The sequence below is a fragment of the Esox lucius genome, chromosome 10, assembly GCF_011004845.1.
Source record: "Esox lucius isolate fEsoLuc1 chromosome 10, fEsoLuc1.pri, whole genome shotgun sequence".
Classification (NCBI taxonomy): Eukaryota; Metazoa; Chordata; class Actinopteri; order Esociformes; family Esocidae; genus Esox; species Esox lucius.
This window is the reverse complement of record NC_047578.1, coordinates 568,159-584,864: the sequence shown is the minus strand read 5'-3', so window position 1 is coordinate 584,864 and position 16,706 is coordinate 568,159. Positions and strand designations below refer to the sequence as shown.

The 16,706-nt window shown below is 45.2% G+C and overlaps 1 protein-coding gene across 6 annotated transcripts in view; it reads right to left on the bottom strand.

The window, feature by feature from the left end:
• The window catches only part of spire1a (spire-type actin nucleation factor 1a), a 44,040-nt gene extending 27,768 nt beyond the window's left edge, over nt 1-16,272 (bottom strand). For all 6 annotated transcript variants that reach the window (XR_004576267.1, XR_004576268.1, XR_004576269.1 and 3 more), the window contains exons 1-3: nt 15,754-16,272; nt 10,599-10,630; nt 398-640 (exon numbers count right to left, since the gene is read on the bottom strand). Coding sequence is in view for 3 of the 6 variants with exons in the window: in XM_034294769.1 (XP_034150660.1) it covers nt 398-640; nt 10,599-10,630; nt 15,754-16,072 (594 nt within the window). In the remaining 3 variants the exon portion in view is untranslated. The remainder of the gene's footprint in view (nt 1-397; nt 641-10,598; nt 10,631-15,753) is intronic.
• Between the last annotated feature and the right edge of the window lie 434 nt (nt 16,273-16,706).

Genomic DNA, 16,706 nt, shown 5'->3' with positions numbered 1-16,706 from the left:
CCTGCCCACACAAACACAGGTGTTTCAAAACAGCACAGTTCCCCAAGTCTCTGGTCAAAGTAGTGCACTAACTAACAACAGGGTGTCATTTGGGACACTGCCTTGCGTCAGTTGATAACCAGCAACCAATCATCACGCTCTGTGAGGTTGTGACACTTCTGGTACAGCGCTCTGACAAACAGGTGTGGAAGCTTCCTTGTCATGCTAAATTATCCACAATGAGAGGTGAAACCAGATTAATTATATTTGTCCTCACCTGCTCTGTGTCCTGCCCAACTCAGGAATGTCTAACACAGACCGGTGGAATGGTAACGCGACCCGGTTACCGCAGTAACGCAAATCTTTACCGTAGTAATGTGACCTGTAACCATAGAATAGATAATGGAGACTTCCTTACCTTGATGATTTCTCTGAATCCTTTGATGTCACAGGCAATGTTAGGGCCTTCCTCTCCCTCATCTTCCTCCTCGATGGCCTCATAACCTTCATCAGGACAGGGGTCGCTGTCCCTCTCATTTTCTGCCATGTTAGTCATCAAGTCGATCAACTGCTCCAGTGGGGGGCTCAGCTCTCGCTCCTCGCAGTCCTTCAGACCATAATCCAACGCCTTGTAGATCATGATGCCCAGAGACTCAATCACCTGCAGAAAACCAAACCGAGGTTATTCACTCACACACAGAGACACATTTTAGGGTTGAACATCCTAGGCCCGATCTTGAATATGAGCACATCTTCAATCATCAAAGGGACAAATTCCTGCTGCATGACCTCTGGCATAAACCATGACAGTATTGTTCCCGAACCCAAACAGCCAATCAGTCTGTCCATTAGGGGATTCAGTCAGTCAATGGTTCTTTTAGTTGACCAGACATTCCCACCGGACCTCAACCCCTAACAATTCTTACCTCATGTGAACTGATAACACAAACAGCTTGTCTGTATAAATACGAGGGCCAAGTTGCCCTCTCCACATGCCTTGCAAAACTGAATAATTCCAAATATGATATCCTGCAGGTTATGGCCAACATAACCCTTGCAAACAATCAGAGGAAACACAGGCAGAATCCAGGTTAGGGGACCAGGCAGAAAGCCAAGTGTAAACCAGGTTAAAAAAAAAACAGAAAGCCAGCATAATGTGGAGACTGAAAACAGACCCAGGAACCCAAATATTAGGAATTATTGGCTTGAAACATGTAGACGGGATCACATCAGAGACATTCAGCTCTACAACTTGAATAATTTGCATTGAGTATTACACCACAGATGGGATCCAGAATTGGTTATGTTGCTCAGTCCACAGGCAGACAGGCTGTAGAGAATGAAGACACACCTAAGAACTATCTTTAGACATTATAGAAAACAAACAGGTTGGTTCAACCCTAATCTCCCGAAGAGAGTTAACTCCTATCAGTCCAGATGGGTTAAAGGTCATATATGGAGCTGGCTAGTCAGTATTAAAAGGTCATGTCAAAGGCAATCAAATTTATTTAGAAAGCCCTTTTTACATCAGCAGTTGTCACAAAGTGCTTTTACAGAGACACCCGGCCTTAAACCCCAAGGAGCAAAAAACAGTAGTGTTGGATTTCAGTGGCTAGGAAAAACCCCCTATGTGGAGCGGTAGTGTGACAGTACAGTCCACCATCATCTCCAAGGACAACTGAAAGGGTGGCACCCAACTGAGGGAAGCAGAACGCTGCAGGAAATGGGTTCTTTTGGATTTTAAACTATTTTTACACGAAGATAGTTTTATCTAGATGAATAAGATTTGTGGCAACACATTTATCATAGGGGACGTGGTACAATTTCCTGTCAGATACTTGACCGAAATTGTGTTCCCATATTATGCAAATGCTAATTGTGGTGGGCCTCAAAACACAGGCTTTTATGCTTTTATTTCCCCTCAAAAGATCCAGGTGTAGGTATTGTCACCATTGTCCTGGTATCGTGTTTTTGTTTTCATACATCTGTGGGCATGACTGCGAATCCACTACATGTCGTCTCAGTATTATGTAACCTAATCTGTCTCTCTGGGCACCAGGCAGGGCGGACGGCACAGGAGCCAGCCGACGGAGGCACGTGGTGGATAGATGGGTCAGGGCAGGGCTACCAGAGGTTACAGAAAACACCCCATGACGGAGAAGATGCAGTCAAAAAGCACTCCGGTTGCTACTTGATCCTGGTGCCACTAGGGGGGGGTTATAAAGCAGATAAAGTTGACAAAAATGTATGAGACTAATGGGTTTCCTCAAAGTTGTTTTAGTGTTCTGTGGGTTCCTACTTGGTCTAGAGTTGTTAGGTTCTGGTAAACTGCTGTTTTAGTAGGCTAACTTGTTGGCTAGGACAGTTAGCTGGCCACAATGATAACTCTACATGGCTGGCTAGCTTGCAGGCTGAGATGAGTGCATGACATTGTTTGCTGACTGATTATGTAGGACTAATTTACTAAATATTGGTTTAGTTGTGGCTAAAACAGGCTAGCTACTGCAAGCTAGCTATGTGTTGAAGGCCACTGGCTGAGTCATTCAGTGCAAATGTAAAATACTTAGCTAGCAGGCTAGTAGAATTGCAATCTAGCACACAGTGATTTGTGGCAATGAATTAATCCTTTGCTTTTATGGTTTCTGAAATGAAATTGGGGAAAAAACACTGATGGCTACGGGTTTCAAAGTTACACATTTAGTCTGACATGGTAGGGAATACCCAATCTCCCTGGCAGGGGATCTGAATGTTAATATTGGTCCTACCCACTGGTTGTATCTACGACACCAGCTAAGGCTACAAACAATTTTAGCTTGTATGGAAAGTGACCACTCACAGATATTTATTCATTACTTGTATTAGCTGAGTGGTTAGGACGCCATTGTAGTTTGACCAGAATTGGTCGTAAACACCTGGAACTCTGTCAAGTTAACTTCTTGGTAGCCAATCTGATCAGTCATGGGTGCTTCCAGACTCCTTTTACTTGTTAATCATACTGACTATGGTTAACTGTATCTAAACATTATAAAATATTTTTGCATCCATCCTCAGATCTGACTTTCAACAGCCCTCAACAGGGGTACCGACAGGGATTTTGGGCCGCATGAAAATAAATCACACCAGGGGGATGGGCAGACAGGGAGTAGAACTGGTTCAGGGGTATGGGGATGGACAGACAGGGAGTAGGACTGGTTCAGGGTTATGGGGATGGACAGACAGGGAGTAGGACTGGTTCAGGGTTATGGGGATGGACAGACAGGGAGTGGGGCTGGTTCAGGGGTATGGGGATGGACAGACAGGGAGTAGGACTGGTTCAGGGGGATGGGGATGGACAGACAGGGCGGATGAGCCTGAAGCTGCATCTGTTGGGCTGGGCACTATGCAGGGGCAGGGACAACTGATTTAGGATCAAGTTTGCTAAATTTTTGCCTGCATTGATGAAATGTTGGCTAACAGGAACGAAATATGTAAATGTAAACAGGTATTAAGTGACTAACGGTAGGGGTACAAAAAGCCGATTTCAATATGGACTCAAATTTAAATTTCCACCACTCACAGGCTAGACCCACCCCCCCTTGAGAAAAATTGGGTAACATAGTGTCACCCTTTCTTTTCCCTCTCCTCTCTTTTCATTTTGGGAAACCAGATTTTTCTTTAGTTAGCGGAGACATCCTTGACGCTGCACTGGCACTGCCCACTCGCAATTCACTACTAGCAAGTACTGTTCGTGCCTGGTTTGGAGACAGGAATGAACCATTTCATGTGGGGGCCACAATGTGCAATACAGAGGCTCTCTGGGTGTTTACTTTTTGCCAAAAACAAGAAAATAGGATAGCTGGGATAGGTGAATAATTTTATGTAGAATTTTTTCACCTAATGTGCAGAAATAAATTGGGTGGGGACAGCCACAGACCCTCAGAATCGTCCTAACTAAGAATTGTGACTCAGGAAAAGGCATGCAAAAGGAAGTACAAAGGATGGGGGAAGGGGGAGAGAACAGTATACAGCTCAGGAGACACCAGACCCCGGGAAGCCACGTCTCCTCATTCACATCATGAAGTGCAGCACAGTGGCCTATGATGAGGTCCTAAATACAGCAGAGTTCCACCAAGACATGAACGCCCCCTAAACACACACTACATGCACCAGGGGAAGAAAGTGATGTTTACTGTTCCCTTGTTTTCACTGAGTTTATTCAGGAACGTTCACTCATTAACAACAAAACGTTTACCTGAGAGTTTGAATTTTTTATTTGACCTTTAACCAAGAAAGTCAGTTAGGAACTAATTCTCGTTTACAATGACAACCTGGCCAAAACATCAACAGTCCGTTACATCGTTTTTTTACTTTAGTTCAATAGAGTGACCCCATACACTCCCCACAGACCTGCCTCTCCCTCCCCACAGACCTGCCTCTCCCTCCCCACAGACCTGCCTCTCCCTCCCCACAGACCTGCCTCTCCCTCCCCACAGACCTGCCTCTCCCTCCCCACAGACCTGCCTCTCCCTCCCCACAGACCTGCCTCTCCCTCCCCACAGACCTGCCTCTCCCTCCCCACAGACCTGCCTCTCCCTCCACCCACTGCTCCGGTTGGGGCATTATGGCAGCATTACATGGGCGTTAGCAACATGGGGAATGCTAAACAAAGAGGACGCCATGGCTCGGTGTGAGACATGTTTTAATTGGTGCCTAGTCTCAGACATCCTCCAGTAGTATTTGATCGAGGGTAGACAGACACTGGGGAAATGTCCTGTTTCTACACAGACCAACACCTGAGAATGTCCATCCAGCTCAACCAGAAGGCCAAAGCCTGGTCATTAGTATCAATCAGACCCAGAAGTGGTCAGATATTTTATAGCGCTACAAGAACATGTCTGTTGCAGCTCCTTCCTGTGTGCCGACTCCCAGTGAGAACGTCACCTTTCTCCAAACCCCAGAGCCATGTGGATATCAAACCCCAGAGCCATGTGGATATCAAACCCCAGAGCCATGTGGATATCAAACCCCAGAGCCATGTGGATATCAAACCCCAGAGCCATGTGGATATCAAACCCCAGAGCCATGTGGATATCAAACCCCAGAGCCATGTGGATATCAAACCCCAGAGCCATGTGGATATCAAACCCCAGAGCCATGTGGATATCAAACCCCAGAGCCATGTGGATATCAAACCCCAGAGCCATGTCGATATCAAACCCCAGAGCCATGTCGATATCAGCACCCTCACTGGAGGACTGACACCAGCCAAGCCTCTGCACCAAACTACCTCTACATTTTGGTAACTGGAAACTACGATGGTCATTGACAAATTCAGCTTTTTTTTCCTCTAGCTCACCAAAGCAGAGCTGCACCAACTCCATGAATCTCCATACATATTAGCATGTCCCAAAACAGAGTACTGGGCAGATAATCTGACTGTCCTATAGCCCAGCCTGTACCAAAACAGAGTACTGGGCAGATAATCTGACTGTCCTATAGCCCAGCCTGTACCAAAACAGAGTACTGGGCAGATAATCTGACTGTCCTATAGCCCAGCCTGTACCAAAACAGAGTACTGGGCAGATAATCTGACTGTCCTATAGCCCAGCCTGTACCAAAACAGAGTACTGGGCAGATAATCTGACTGTCCTATAGCCCAGCCTGTACCAAAACAGAGTACTGGGCAGATAATCTGACTGTCCTATAGCCCAGCCTGTACCAAAACAGAGTACTGGGCAGATAATCTGGAGGCACAGCATAACACAGGAACATCCCTCCTGAACCAAGCAGCAGAGCGGGCACAAAGGGTGGGTTCCATAAGGCAGCCCAGGCAGGATGAGAACAGCTGCCAATGTCACCTCAGCAGTTTGAGAGTTCAGAGAGGGAACAACATTGATGAATGTTTAGTCCAGCAGGGACAAACTGCTAACTTCAGCCAGCGGACAGTGGGACAGATTTCCTGGACTCTGAAGCGGAACTATATGTGACGGAGCATCTCTACGTACTGCTGCAATCAAATGCTGATTGTCTGATTCTCTGAAGCCAAAAAGCTAAACCTCCATCAGCCACAAAGAGAGTGCCCGTCCCACGGGCGGGTCTCAGTGCCCGTCCCACGGGCGGGTCTCAGTGCCCGTCCCACGGGCGGGTCTCAGTGCCCGTCCCACGGTCAGTGATAGGGCCCAATCTAGGGAAGGTCTTTAATAATTCATAAACCTCCCGGACCAAGCCACACCTCCCTCCCACAGACATGCTTCATATAAAGCCAAAGTCTTAGATTTAACATTTAAAGCAGTCACTTCTCCGGACATCTCCAGCGCTAACACCCCCCCCCCCCCCCCCCCCCCATCTGTAAAGAAATGCTGATTCAACCCCAGTTGTGCAACAGATACATAATCCAATCTTACTAAATATAAAACCAAAAACGAATCAAGGCGCTGATGGTTTTCCTGAATCTACTCTGCCCTGACCGAGGAGAGGATTACAAGGTTATATAGATCTACACAGTGACAAAACAATCATAGAAAAACAAAACAAAAAGAGGAGATACTACTGGCTTTATTCACACAGGCCTACTAACACCTCCATAACTATAGTCAGCGAAGATTTAGAACAGCATCATCATCATTATCATCATCTTCGTCAACACTGCATTATGTAGGCCAGATCCCCAGATTTCAGATAAAAGCGTCTGTCTGCTAGAAATAAATACTGTAGATCACAAAAATATTTCTAGCACTTTTAAATGAATAGGGGTCCAAGCACTGTGAACCAATAGGGAAACACGACCAAAGAAAGAGTTGGTAATATTATACCAAGGACACGCAGAAAATCATTCAGATTTCATGGATTATTTATAGAGTAGGAAGTCACATGATCAGCGGGACAAACAAATCAAGTCATGAATACATCCCCAATTATATCCTGTTCACAATGGGCCTTCGATAAAGGCAGTGCAATATACAGGGATCTGTGGGTCTGAACACACAATTACAGAGTGCAGACTTCTCCATAGAGAAAATCCACACAAGGAAATAAACAATTGAAAAGGGTTGAGGTGATGAATCCCCTCAAAAAGGTAAAAATTCCCAAAACAGTTAATGACTCTCCATGTGACTCCACTCGTGGACTGCTGCAAAGGAATTAAGGTCAGAACCGGCCCAGCGCCCCATCAGAGGGCAGAACCGGCCCAGCGCCCCATCAGAGGGCAGAACCGGCCCAGCGCCCCATCAGAGGGCAGAACCGGCCCAGCGCCCCATCAGAGGGCAGAACCGGCCTGATGTTCAGTCATTCTGTCAGGGTTAAAATGCTGCATCATTATCACACTAATCTCTCCAAATGAGACTGACTGGGTTAAGACTCTCTAATCATGCTCGGTCTGTGGTATATTCTACACTCTGGCTTTTATTATAATCATCATCATCATATTATTATTATGAAGAGTCAGAGTGTAATATACCACAGAGTGATTAGAGTAATATTAACACAAATATATATTTTTTTAGGGTATTTGCCGGTATCAGCAAGTAAATATAAGTCTTGAATTGAAGTGGCATTAAAGAAGTCTTAAGACCAATTTCACAACAACAAGGAATGCTTGGAATGGAGGTTGTTTAGACACATTTGTGCAGTAGTCTGGGGATGAGGTCTCGCACAGATGTTCTCCAAAGATGGTCAAGAAGGCTCGGGTGAAATCACCAGGCATCTCACAGTATGATTTTCTCACAGTATAAGGCTAGGCTGAAGACCATCTTAGTCACACGATACTGCTTGATATACAAATAGACACAGAAATGTTGACGTCACAATATATAGCTCTGGAAAAAATTACGGGACCACAACTTTTTGTAATGTATTTGATATTTTTTTTTTCTTTATGCATTGTAATTTGATACCATGACTGACTGTGCTAAAAACCAATCTGCTGTTGAAGATGGAGAAGATGACATGGGGGAAACCATTGGAGCCTAGATGCAGACCGTCTACTGGCAGCTCAAACAACAAAACCACACAAGGATTTGTAATTATCAGAATCGATATGAGGAGAAGACATTTGATCGTGCCATCGCCCACAGAAAAATAACCTGATGGAGAGTAAAATGTGATCTCTGGGTAAACAGTGGTCAGACAGCACAGAGTAGTTACACTACAGACGTGTTGGAACTGAGTACACAGTCGGAGGTCAATGTAAAGACGGAGAGACTGGCTCTCCCTTTCAATCTCAAAGACAGATCAGCACACGTCATGTTCAAACAGATGTTCGCCAGCAGACTGACTGGTTAGGCTGGGGTGTGTGTGTGTGTGTGTGTGTGTATGTAGGCTTGCATTGTATTACAAAAGCTTGCGTGTCAGATCTCCCTTCCTGACAGTCATGCCAACATCACACAACAGAAAGGCCTTCAAAAAACATTTAAAATAAATGTGTGATCCTGGTTTTAATGTAGCTAGAGGCCAGAAGTTCCAATGAATACAGTAAAACCATACAGCTTGTTTTTTTTAAGCCGACTCAAATAAGAAAGTAGCTCCTTCTTAAGGGTTAGGGGTTAAGGGTTAGGGGTTAAGGGTTAGGGGTTAAGGGTTAGGGGTTAGGGGTTAAGGGTTAGGGGTTAAGGGTTAGGGGTTAGGGGTTAGGGGTTAGGGGTTAAGGGTTAAGGGTTAGGGGTTAGGGGTTAAGGGTTAAGGGTATAACCTACAAATGGGGTTAAGGTTTTTTTTTTATTTAGGCATTAGGAGTTAGGTTTAGGGTTGTTACATTTAGGCATACTGGTTAGGTTATTAAGTTTAAATTTATGGGTGGGATAAGGTTTATGGATAGCAAAAAAAGGGAGAAAAATTATCGAGCGACAGAAAAACAAACATGCGCGTGCCTCCGTGCACATGCGTGCGTTCACAGTTTGTGATGTAAGCATGTTCCCTGCTTCGCTCCATCTGTGCCTGTTGGGAGACTTTCTAAAGCTTCCATGTCTTTAAATAGGAGCTCTGCCCCTCTGACAGAACACAGAGGGTCTGTTTCCACACCTTCCCTAACCTGTACCAATCAGAATCATTACAACTCTGACCAGAAATGTTTTTCCCCCTCCAGAATCTCGTTTATTATTTAATTGGTGACAGAAATACCTCCTGGGCTCCACATCATAGTTTTGCCAGTACCCCATTAAAGACTCTACAGAGTGGCCCATCCTGTAGGTCTACGAAGCGGATGTCATTGGGACGTCTCCTTCCTTCACCAGGCCCCCACGTATCAACCGTGCGTACACACAAATGTGCCTAAACCATGAGGCGACGCAAAGGTTGGCAATGTTGAACTTGACGGGAAAGTGTGCGTATTTCTATGCAAAGTTCAACCTATGCGTACTGTATGCAGAGCCTAGCGGTTGAGTTGGAGAAATACCATGCTACTTCGGAAAAGCTGGTCGAGGAATGTCAACTGAAACACATGAAAAGTCTTATCAACAGAAACATGAATAACCCACAGGAATGCACAAACTGTTTCCTGCAACACCTGATCCAAAAACCTGACTAACAGGTAGTAAAACGATGGGCTTCCAATGGTCATATCCATAGAGTTTGAAAACAAGACGAACAATAGCCCCCATGTGCATAAATTAACACATTTGACATTGCATATTTTATCATACACTTCTAGGCTACAATATGCCAATAGATTTAAAGATGCTAAATTTAACGACCAAGAGGTTCTTTGTGTTTATGAATGAGCTACAGCATTATCACACATGTTGGCTAACAATTAGTAATTTGACAAAATTGACAATACATTTCAGAAATTACTTATTTAAAATTCTAACAGAATGAAAATGAACATAAAATAGGTACTCTTATTCACCACAAATCGAATAAACCAGCCAATAGGTCTACTCAAAAGAAAGGTTATAGTTACACAGCACTAAGCGAAAAATGCATTTCACTAAAATTGAACAATCATTTTGAAACAAGGTCTTTCCAAGAGTCATTGAACTTTTATTACACTTCTGAAATGTTATACACTTTCATGGTCAAATTCTCGAGGCTACTATTTATTTTAAACGGTTACTGTACAGCCACGACCCAATAAGCCCTCACTCAAAACCATACAGACAGCCGCCAAACTGCAGAGCCCCACAACCCCACTCTGGTATGCAACTGCAGACACTTGTTCTGTAGCGAAAATAACAGCTAGGTCCTAAGCCCACATGACATGAACTGGGCTTGACCAATTCACTTTTGATTTTATGTCTGTATTGATGTTTCTTGAATGTGAATTTGAACTGTCATGATTAATCTAATGGCAAATGATCACTTACTGCAGCCCTCCCACAGTGACATGTCAGTGTCCCCATCTAGGACTTTCCCACTCAGAACTCCCCAATTTTGTGAGCACGCAAATCATAGGATTTCCACATACATTAGTTTCCAACAAAATTCTGGCGTAAGATTGATGCATGAGGCCCCAGGTCTCAGCTGTAGAGAACAGAAACAGAACACACCAACACCACTGAAGAGCAAAATACCAGGCTCTGAAAAATGACCACCCTGGCACATCAACAGTGCTTCCTCGTAAACACAAACTTGTTTCAGCGCTATGAAACCAGTGGAACACGATGCCTCAATCTGGCCTCATGACAACATCCTGATGTGGAACTCACCTCTAATGGCGTGTCTGGGGGTCTGTATTTATCTGAAAAGAGAAAAGAAAGTGTGTTACTAAAATAATCAAAATCATCATGAATTAACATTTTCTGATCTCCGTAAAGCACATTAACAAAGAACCATTCCCTAAACAATCCAATTTCTATTTAAATATTATACAACTGCCGGGAGACCAGCTAGATTCACAGTAATATCTCAGACAGGCACCCTTAAATATCATTTTCAAGTGACGTTTCAATATCTACCGAGGGGAGACCACTACACCGGGCCGTTTCAATATCTACCGAGGGGAGACCACTACACCGGGCCGTTTCAATATCTACCGAGGGGAGACCACTACACCGGGCCGTTTCAATATCTACCCAGGGGAGACCACTACACCGGGCCGTTTCAATATCTACCCAGGGGAGACCACTACACCGGGCCGTTTCAATATCTACCCAGGGGAGACCACTACACCGGGACGTTTCAATATCTACCCAGGGGAGACCACTACACCGGGCCGTTTCAATATCTACCCAGGGGAGACCACTACACCGGGCCGTTTCAATATCTACCCAGGGGAGACCACTACAACGGGCCGTTTCAATATCTACCCAGGGGAGACCACTACACCGGGACGTGTCAATATCTACCCAGGGGAGACCACTACACCGGGACATGTCAACATCTATCCAGGGGAGACCACTACACCGGGCCGTTTCAATATCTACCGAGGGGAGACCACTACACCGGGCCGTTTCAATATCTACCCAGGGGAGACAACTACTTCGGGACGTGCTATAGGCTTTTTCCATGAAGGGGGATAAACTGACTTCAGGGAATGGCTCTGAAAACAACAGAAAATGATTATTTTTAAATGTTTATTTCATTAAATGTTTTTTCCGTCACACTGAAAATAAATAAACAATATTGGATTCTGGTCTGGTGCAGCAGGTTAGAGAATTGAGGCTTTATAACTGGTATAACAAAAACAAGTACACAGTCTGTCTGAGGGGGAAAAAATAGGTGCCACTTTCTGTGTTAGACTGGGCAGGATTAACTTCACCCCCACTCACTGTTACCATGGGAACCTCCCAGCCTGGATCAAGGGTAAGGCAGTAAGAGGCCAAAACAAAGACATCCACAAATATTGGTCACATATCACATTGTTGTTACTAAGGACGGGAACATGGTTATATACCACATTGTTGTTACTAAGGACGGGAACATGGTTATATACCACATTGTTGTTACTAGGGACGGGAACATATCATAACACTGTTGTTACTAAGGACGGTAACATATCATAACACTGTTGTTACTAAGGACGGTAACATATCACAACACTGTTGTTACTAAGGACGGTAACATATCACAACACTGTTGTTACTAAGGACGGTAACATATCACAACACTGTTGTTACTAAGGACGGTAACATATCACAACACTGTTGTTACTAAGGACGGTAACATATCACAACACTGTTGTTACTAAGGACGGTAACATATCACAACACTGTTGTTACTAAGGACGGTAACATATCACAACACTGTTGTTACTAAGGACGGTAACATATCACACTCTTGTTACTAAGGACGGTAACATATCACACTCTTGTTACTAAGGACGGTAACATTTCACACTCTTGTTACTAAGGACGGTAACATTTCACACTCTTGTTACTAAGGACGGTAACATATCACACTCTTGTTACTAAGGACGGTAACATATCACACTCTTGTTACTAAGGACGGTAACATTTCACACTCTTGTTACTAAGGACGGTAACATATCACACTCTTGTTACTAAGGACGGTAACATATCACACTCTTGTTACTAAGGACGGTAACATATCACACTCTTGTTACTAAGGACGGTAACATATCACACTCTTGTTACTAACGACGGTAACATGGTCACATCAGATTGTTACTAAGGACGGTAACATGGTCACATCAGATTGTTGTTACTAAAGACAGTAAAGTTTCTGACTTGGAATTGTTTGGGGTCTTGAAAGGCAGCCCACTGTTGATTTCTAAAAATGGAGTTTGCTACCTGTAACGTGCATCATGCGCTCATTCAGAACACGTTGGCCATAAACAGGAGGAATTCTGTCCAGGGTTTAAGTGGACAAACACTTAGGCCTTCAGTCCGGGTTGGAGGCTCCCTTCACCTCCCCTTTTCCTCCACTCTCCAGGAGAACACAGGGCCTCTTTTACCCACCGCCAAGAGAAGTTGAGTCATTGCAAGTCCCCCCATCTCTCAGTCACCACATGGTGGGGGAGCCTGATGTCAGGCCCATTCAGACACGCTGCTTCAGACAAGTAATGAGGATGACTGAGAGGCAGCGTCCTTCTCCACAACGATGTGCCATATTAACATCATTATGGTGCATCATCCTGACAGGCTGATTAGACCAATTCCCACTGGCTTGAAACAGAATGCACACACTCCCTAAACCCTAATCCTTACACCCTAATCCTAGGCCCTAATCCCAAGGCCCTAATCCCTTACACCCAATACAGAGCTCTGGTCAAAAGTTGTTCTCTACTGGGAGGAAAATTTAGTTCTTTGGAACAGTTAAGACACACAGGGATAACTGTCTCAGTGTCATTCGCCAGGCCGACCTAAGGCTCAGTGTCATTCGCCAGGCCGACCTAAGGCTCTGTGTCATTCGCCAGGCCGACCTAAGGCTCTGTGTCATTCGCCAGGCCGACCTAAGGCTCTGTGTCATTCGCCAGGCCGACCTAAGGCTCTGTGTCATTCGCCAGGCCGACCTAAGGCTCTGTGTCATTCGCCAGGCCGACCTAAGTTCTGGTGACCGCCAGCCCTGAGGAGTCAAATACAGTAGACTGGATTAGATTGTTAGTTATGCAATCTTATGCTCAGGCAACCTTATGCTCGGGCACAACCCCCGTGCTAGGCCGGCTGGCACAACCCCCGTGCTAGGCCGGCTGGCACAACCCCCGTGCTAGGCCGGCTGGCACAACCCCCGTGCTAGGCCGGCTGGCACAACCCCCGTGCTAGGCCGGCTGGCACAACCCCCGTGCTAGGCCGGCTGGCACAACCCCCGTGCTAGGCCGGCTGGCACAACCCCCGTGCCAGTAGAATGCTGCATTAGGCTGGCTGGTATGATCCTGTGCTAGGCGATAACATTCAAAACAAACCAACACTATTTTCTAAGAGCTTCCATCTTCCTCATCTCAGCCAAAAGCAGGACAGACCAACCTTCCTTCCCAAAATAGCTCAGTGGACCCCAATAGAAGCTGCCCAGATCGATAGTGCGCCAGTAAGAGAAGGCTTGTTTCTGCAGGACATAGAATTTAAACTTGACAAAAAAAATAAACAGCCCTTTGGATGAGAGGTTCTGGTTGCACTGAACCAAAGCAGAAGGTATCAGAAACCAACCCATGAGGACATCAAGTAGCATGTCCCTCATGGAATGGACTTGGACCTGTGTGGACTTGGCAGAGAGTGGAGGACTGTGATGTTAATCCCATTAGGACAGAGACCAGGAAATCAAGCCCTGCAACAGAGACTGGGTAGTGTCCTGTCCACACTGACATCACATGCTAGAGCGCGGCTAAATCCCATCACCCCTTCCACTTCCCCACTGCCCTACATTCACAGGTTCACACGCGCCTCCAGCATTTGCCTAAGCTGTCCTGAAGTCAAGGGGGCGGGGGGGTGATCAAGTGTGTCAGGGCGATTTAGACCCACCCCAGAGTCAGCAACAACCGGAGCCAAGTGGCATCCCAACATGCATTACATCACAAAGAAATGGAGAGGCAATTATTTCATGTAACCAAAAAAGACAATGTATTCACCAACAGAATACAGTAGGACAGGGGCAGTCCTGGGATTCACCAACAGAATACAGTAGGACAGGGGCAGTCCTGGGATTCACCAACAGAATACAGTAGGACAGGGGCAGTCCTGGGATTCACCAACAGAATACAGTAGGACAGGGGCAGTCCTGGGATTCACCAACAGAATACAGTAGGACAGGGGCAGTCCTGGGATTCACCAACAGAATACAGTAGGACAGGGGCAGTCCTGGGATTCACCAACAGAATACAGTAGGACAGGGGCAGTCCTGGGATTCACCAACAGAATACAGTAGGACAGGGGCAGTCCTGGGATTCACCAACAGAATACAGTAGGACAGGGGCAGTCCTGGGATTCACCAACAGAATACAGTAGGACAGGGGCAGTCCTGGGATTCACCAACAGAATACAGTAGGACAGGGGCAGTCCTGGGATTCACCAACAGAATACAGTAGGACGGGGGCCCCTGAAGGCACAGCTTTAAAGTCAGTGCCAGATGCTCAGTAACTTCATTGCGAGACAAAAGGTTTGAAATCCTGCTTGCGGATTAGCCCATGGAGGGAGACTATCGGCAAGCACTGTTGGCAGGGTCAGTAATCAAATGTAGCTGCCGTGCCTCTTCATGCTCAAGTGAATCCTTGTTGTACCTTGGGAGCCTCAAAGCAAAATCAAGGTAGAAGGCCGAAAAGATTTCCCCAACCACAGCCAATCAAAAGTCATAGTCAGGTCTATAGGTCAGTGCTCCTGGTTAAAGCTTTTGAAAACCTTTAGATTTGGGGGGTTTTATTTACAGATGTCGTACTCGCATCATCTTTGATACCGCAAGTAGGTTAACATCAAGAACATGCTGCAAGGTGTTGCTGAATACTTCTGTTCCACCGCCAGCGGCCTCCAATGGAATAAATCAATTAAAACACAGGGTTTAAATTGTTTAGTGTCAAACTGACCTGGCCGCAACAACCAAGATCACCTCTGCAATGCCCAAGAAATCTGTTGAATTGGAACATGCCAATTTAAGTAAATGGGAACTGGCGGCGGGTTGTATTTATTTCAAAAGGGTTTGATAATTCAAACTTTATTGGCACCTGCTTTTGTATTTAAAACTGCTATGGGTTGTTTCAAAACCATACCTCGATGGCCACCAAAAAATAAACAAATAAATATATACACCACACATCTGTAAACAAATTCATCACATGGAAGCAAACATGGCCACTCCTGACAGTATACCTAAAAATGTTGCCGATGGAAAGGTATACACACGCTGTGTGTTCAGTTATCTAAGCAAATACCGGAACCTAGTCGGTACCAATGTATTCAGACTGAAACATCTGTTTACCTGTACTGTCGTGATGGTGCAATCTAACAGTTCCGTCTCTCAGAATCCGTACATCTCCAGGACCCTCAATCCTTCTCAACAAATCCCCAACCGAAGCACCACGGTTCTTGGAATTTCTCCTGCGATGTTTCTGGGCCAAAGTTCGGCAACACTGATAACAAACAGCCCATGCCTGCTCTTCGTTGATCGGCTGGCTGTACAACGACAGAATCTCCTCCAAGGAAAGCTCCTCCAGTCCATCCGCATTATCCATGTTCCCGTCCAGGGCGTTCAAACACTGGTCAACGCCGAAATCTTGAAGCGTTGGTGAGTTGAACATTACGTCCCTGGTATCAGGCTGTGTGGCTATATTCACACCATTTTAATAGAATATGATATCCACGTAAATAAAGGCAGTTGTGTGATGGTTATAGATACAATATAGACGTGAGAAACGCGCCTTGCTAGCTAGTAACAACACAAAAACAGCCGTTGTGACGTCCGTCTCTCTCAGCTGTCTCTCGTTCAGTGATTCACCTAGTGGTTTATTACGGCGGTTACCCTGCGTTGTGCTGCAAGGTCCCAGAGACTGCCAGGTATTCAAATATATTTATTAGAAGGTTTTTATTAGAGGCCCAGTGCAGTTAAAACGTGATAACTTTCTTAATTATGTTTAGATTAGATTGTGGGCCAATACGTTGATGTTTACTATTTGTTGATGTAGAAATGTGAGTATGAAGCTCATTAAAATTTGACGGGAAATTATTTAAAATACGTTTATTTGTAATTAAATAAGCGCACACAGTGATGTATTGTAAAGTGAGTTTTTGTTTTTTGTATTATTCAAAGACACCATGGAATTTGTATATCCAGCTACACAAACAATTGCATCGGTGCTCTGAGTTGTGTTCCCATTGTGTAAAATTCTAAATACTGACATCAACATTTCTTCTGCACCTTGTGTGTGAATCATA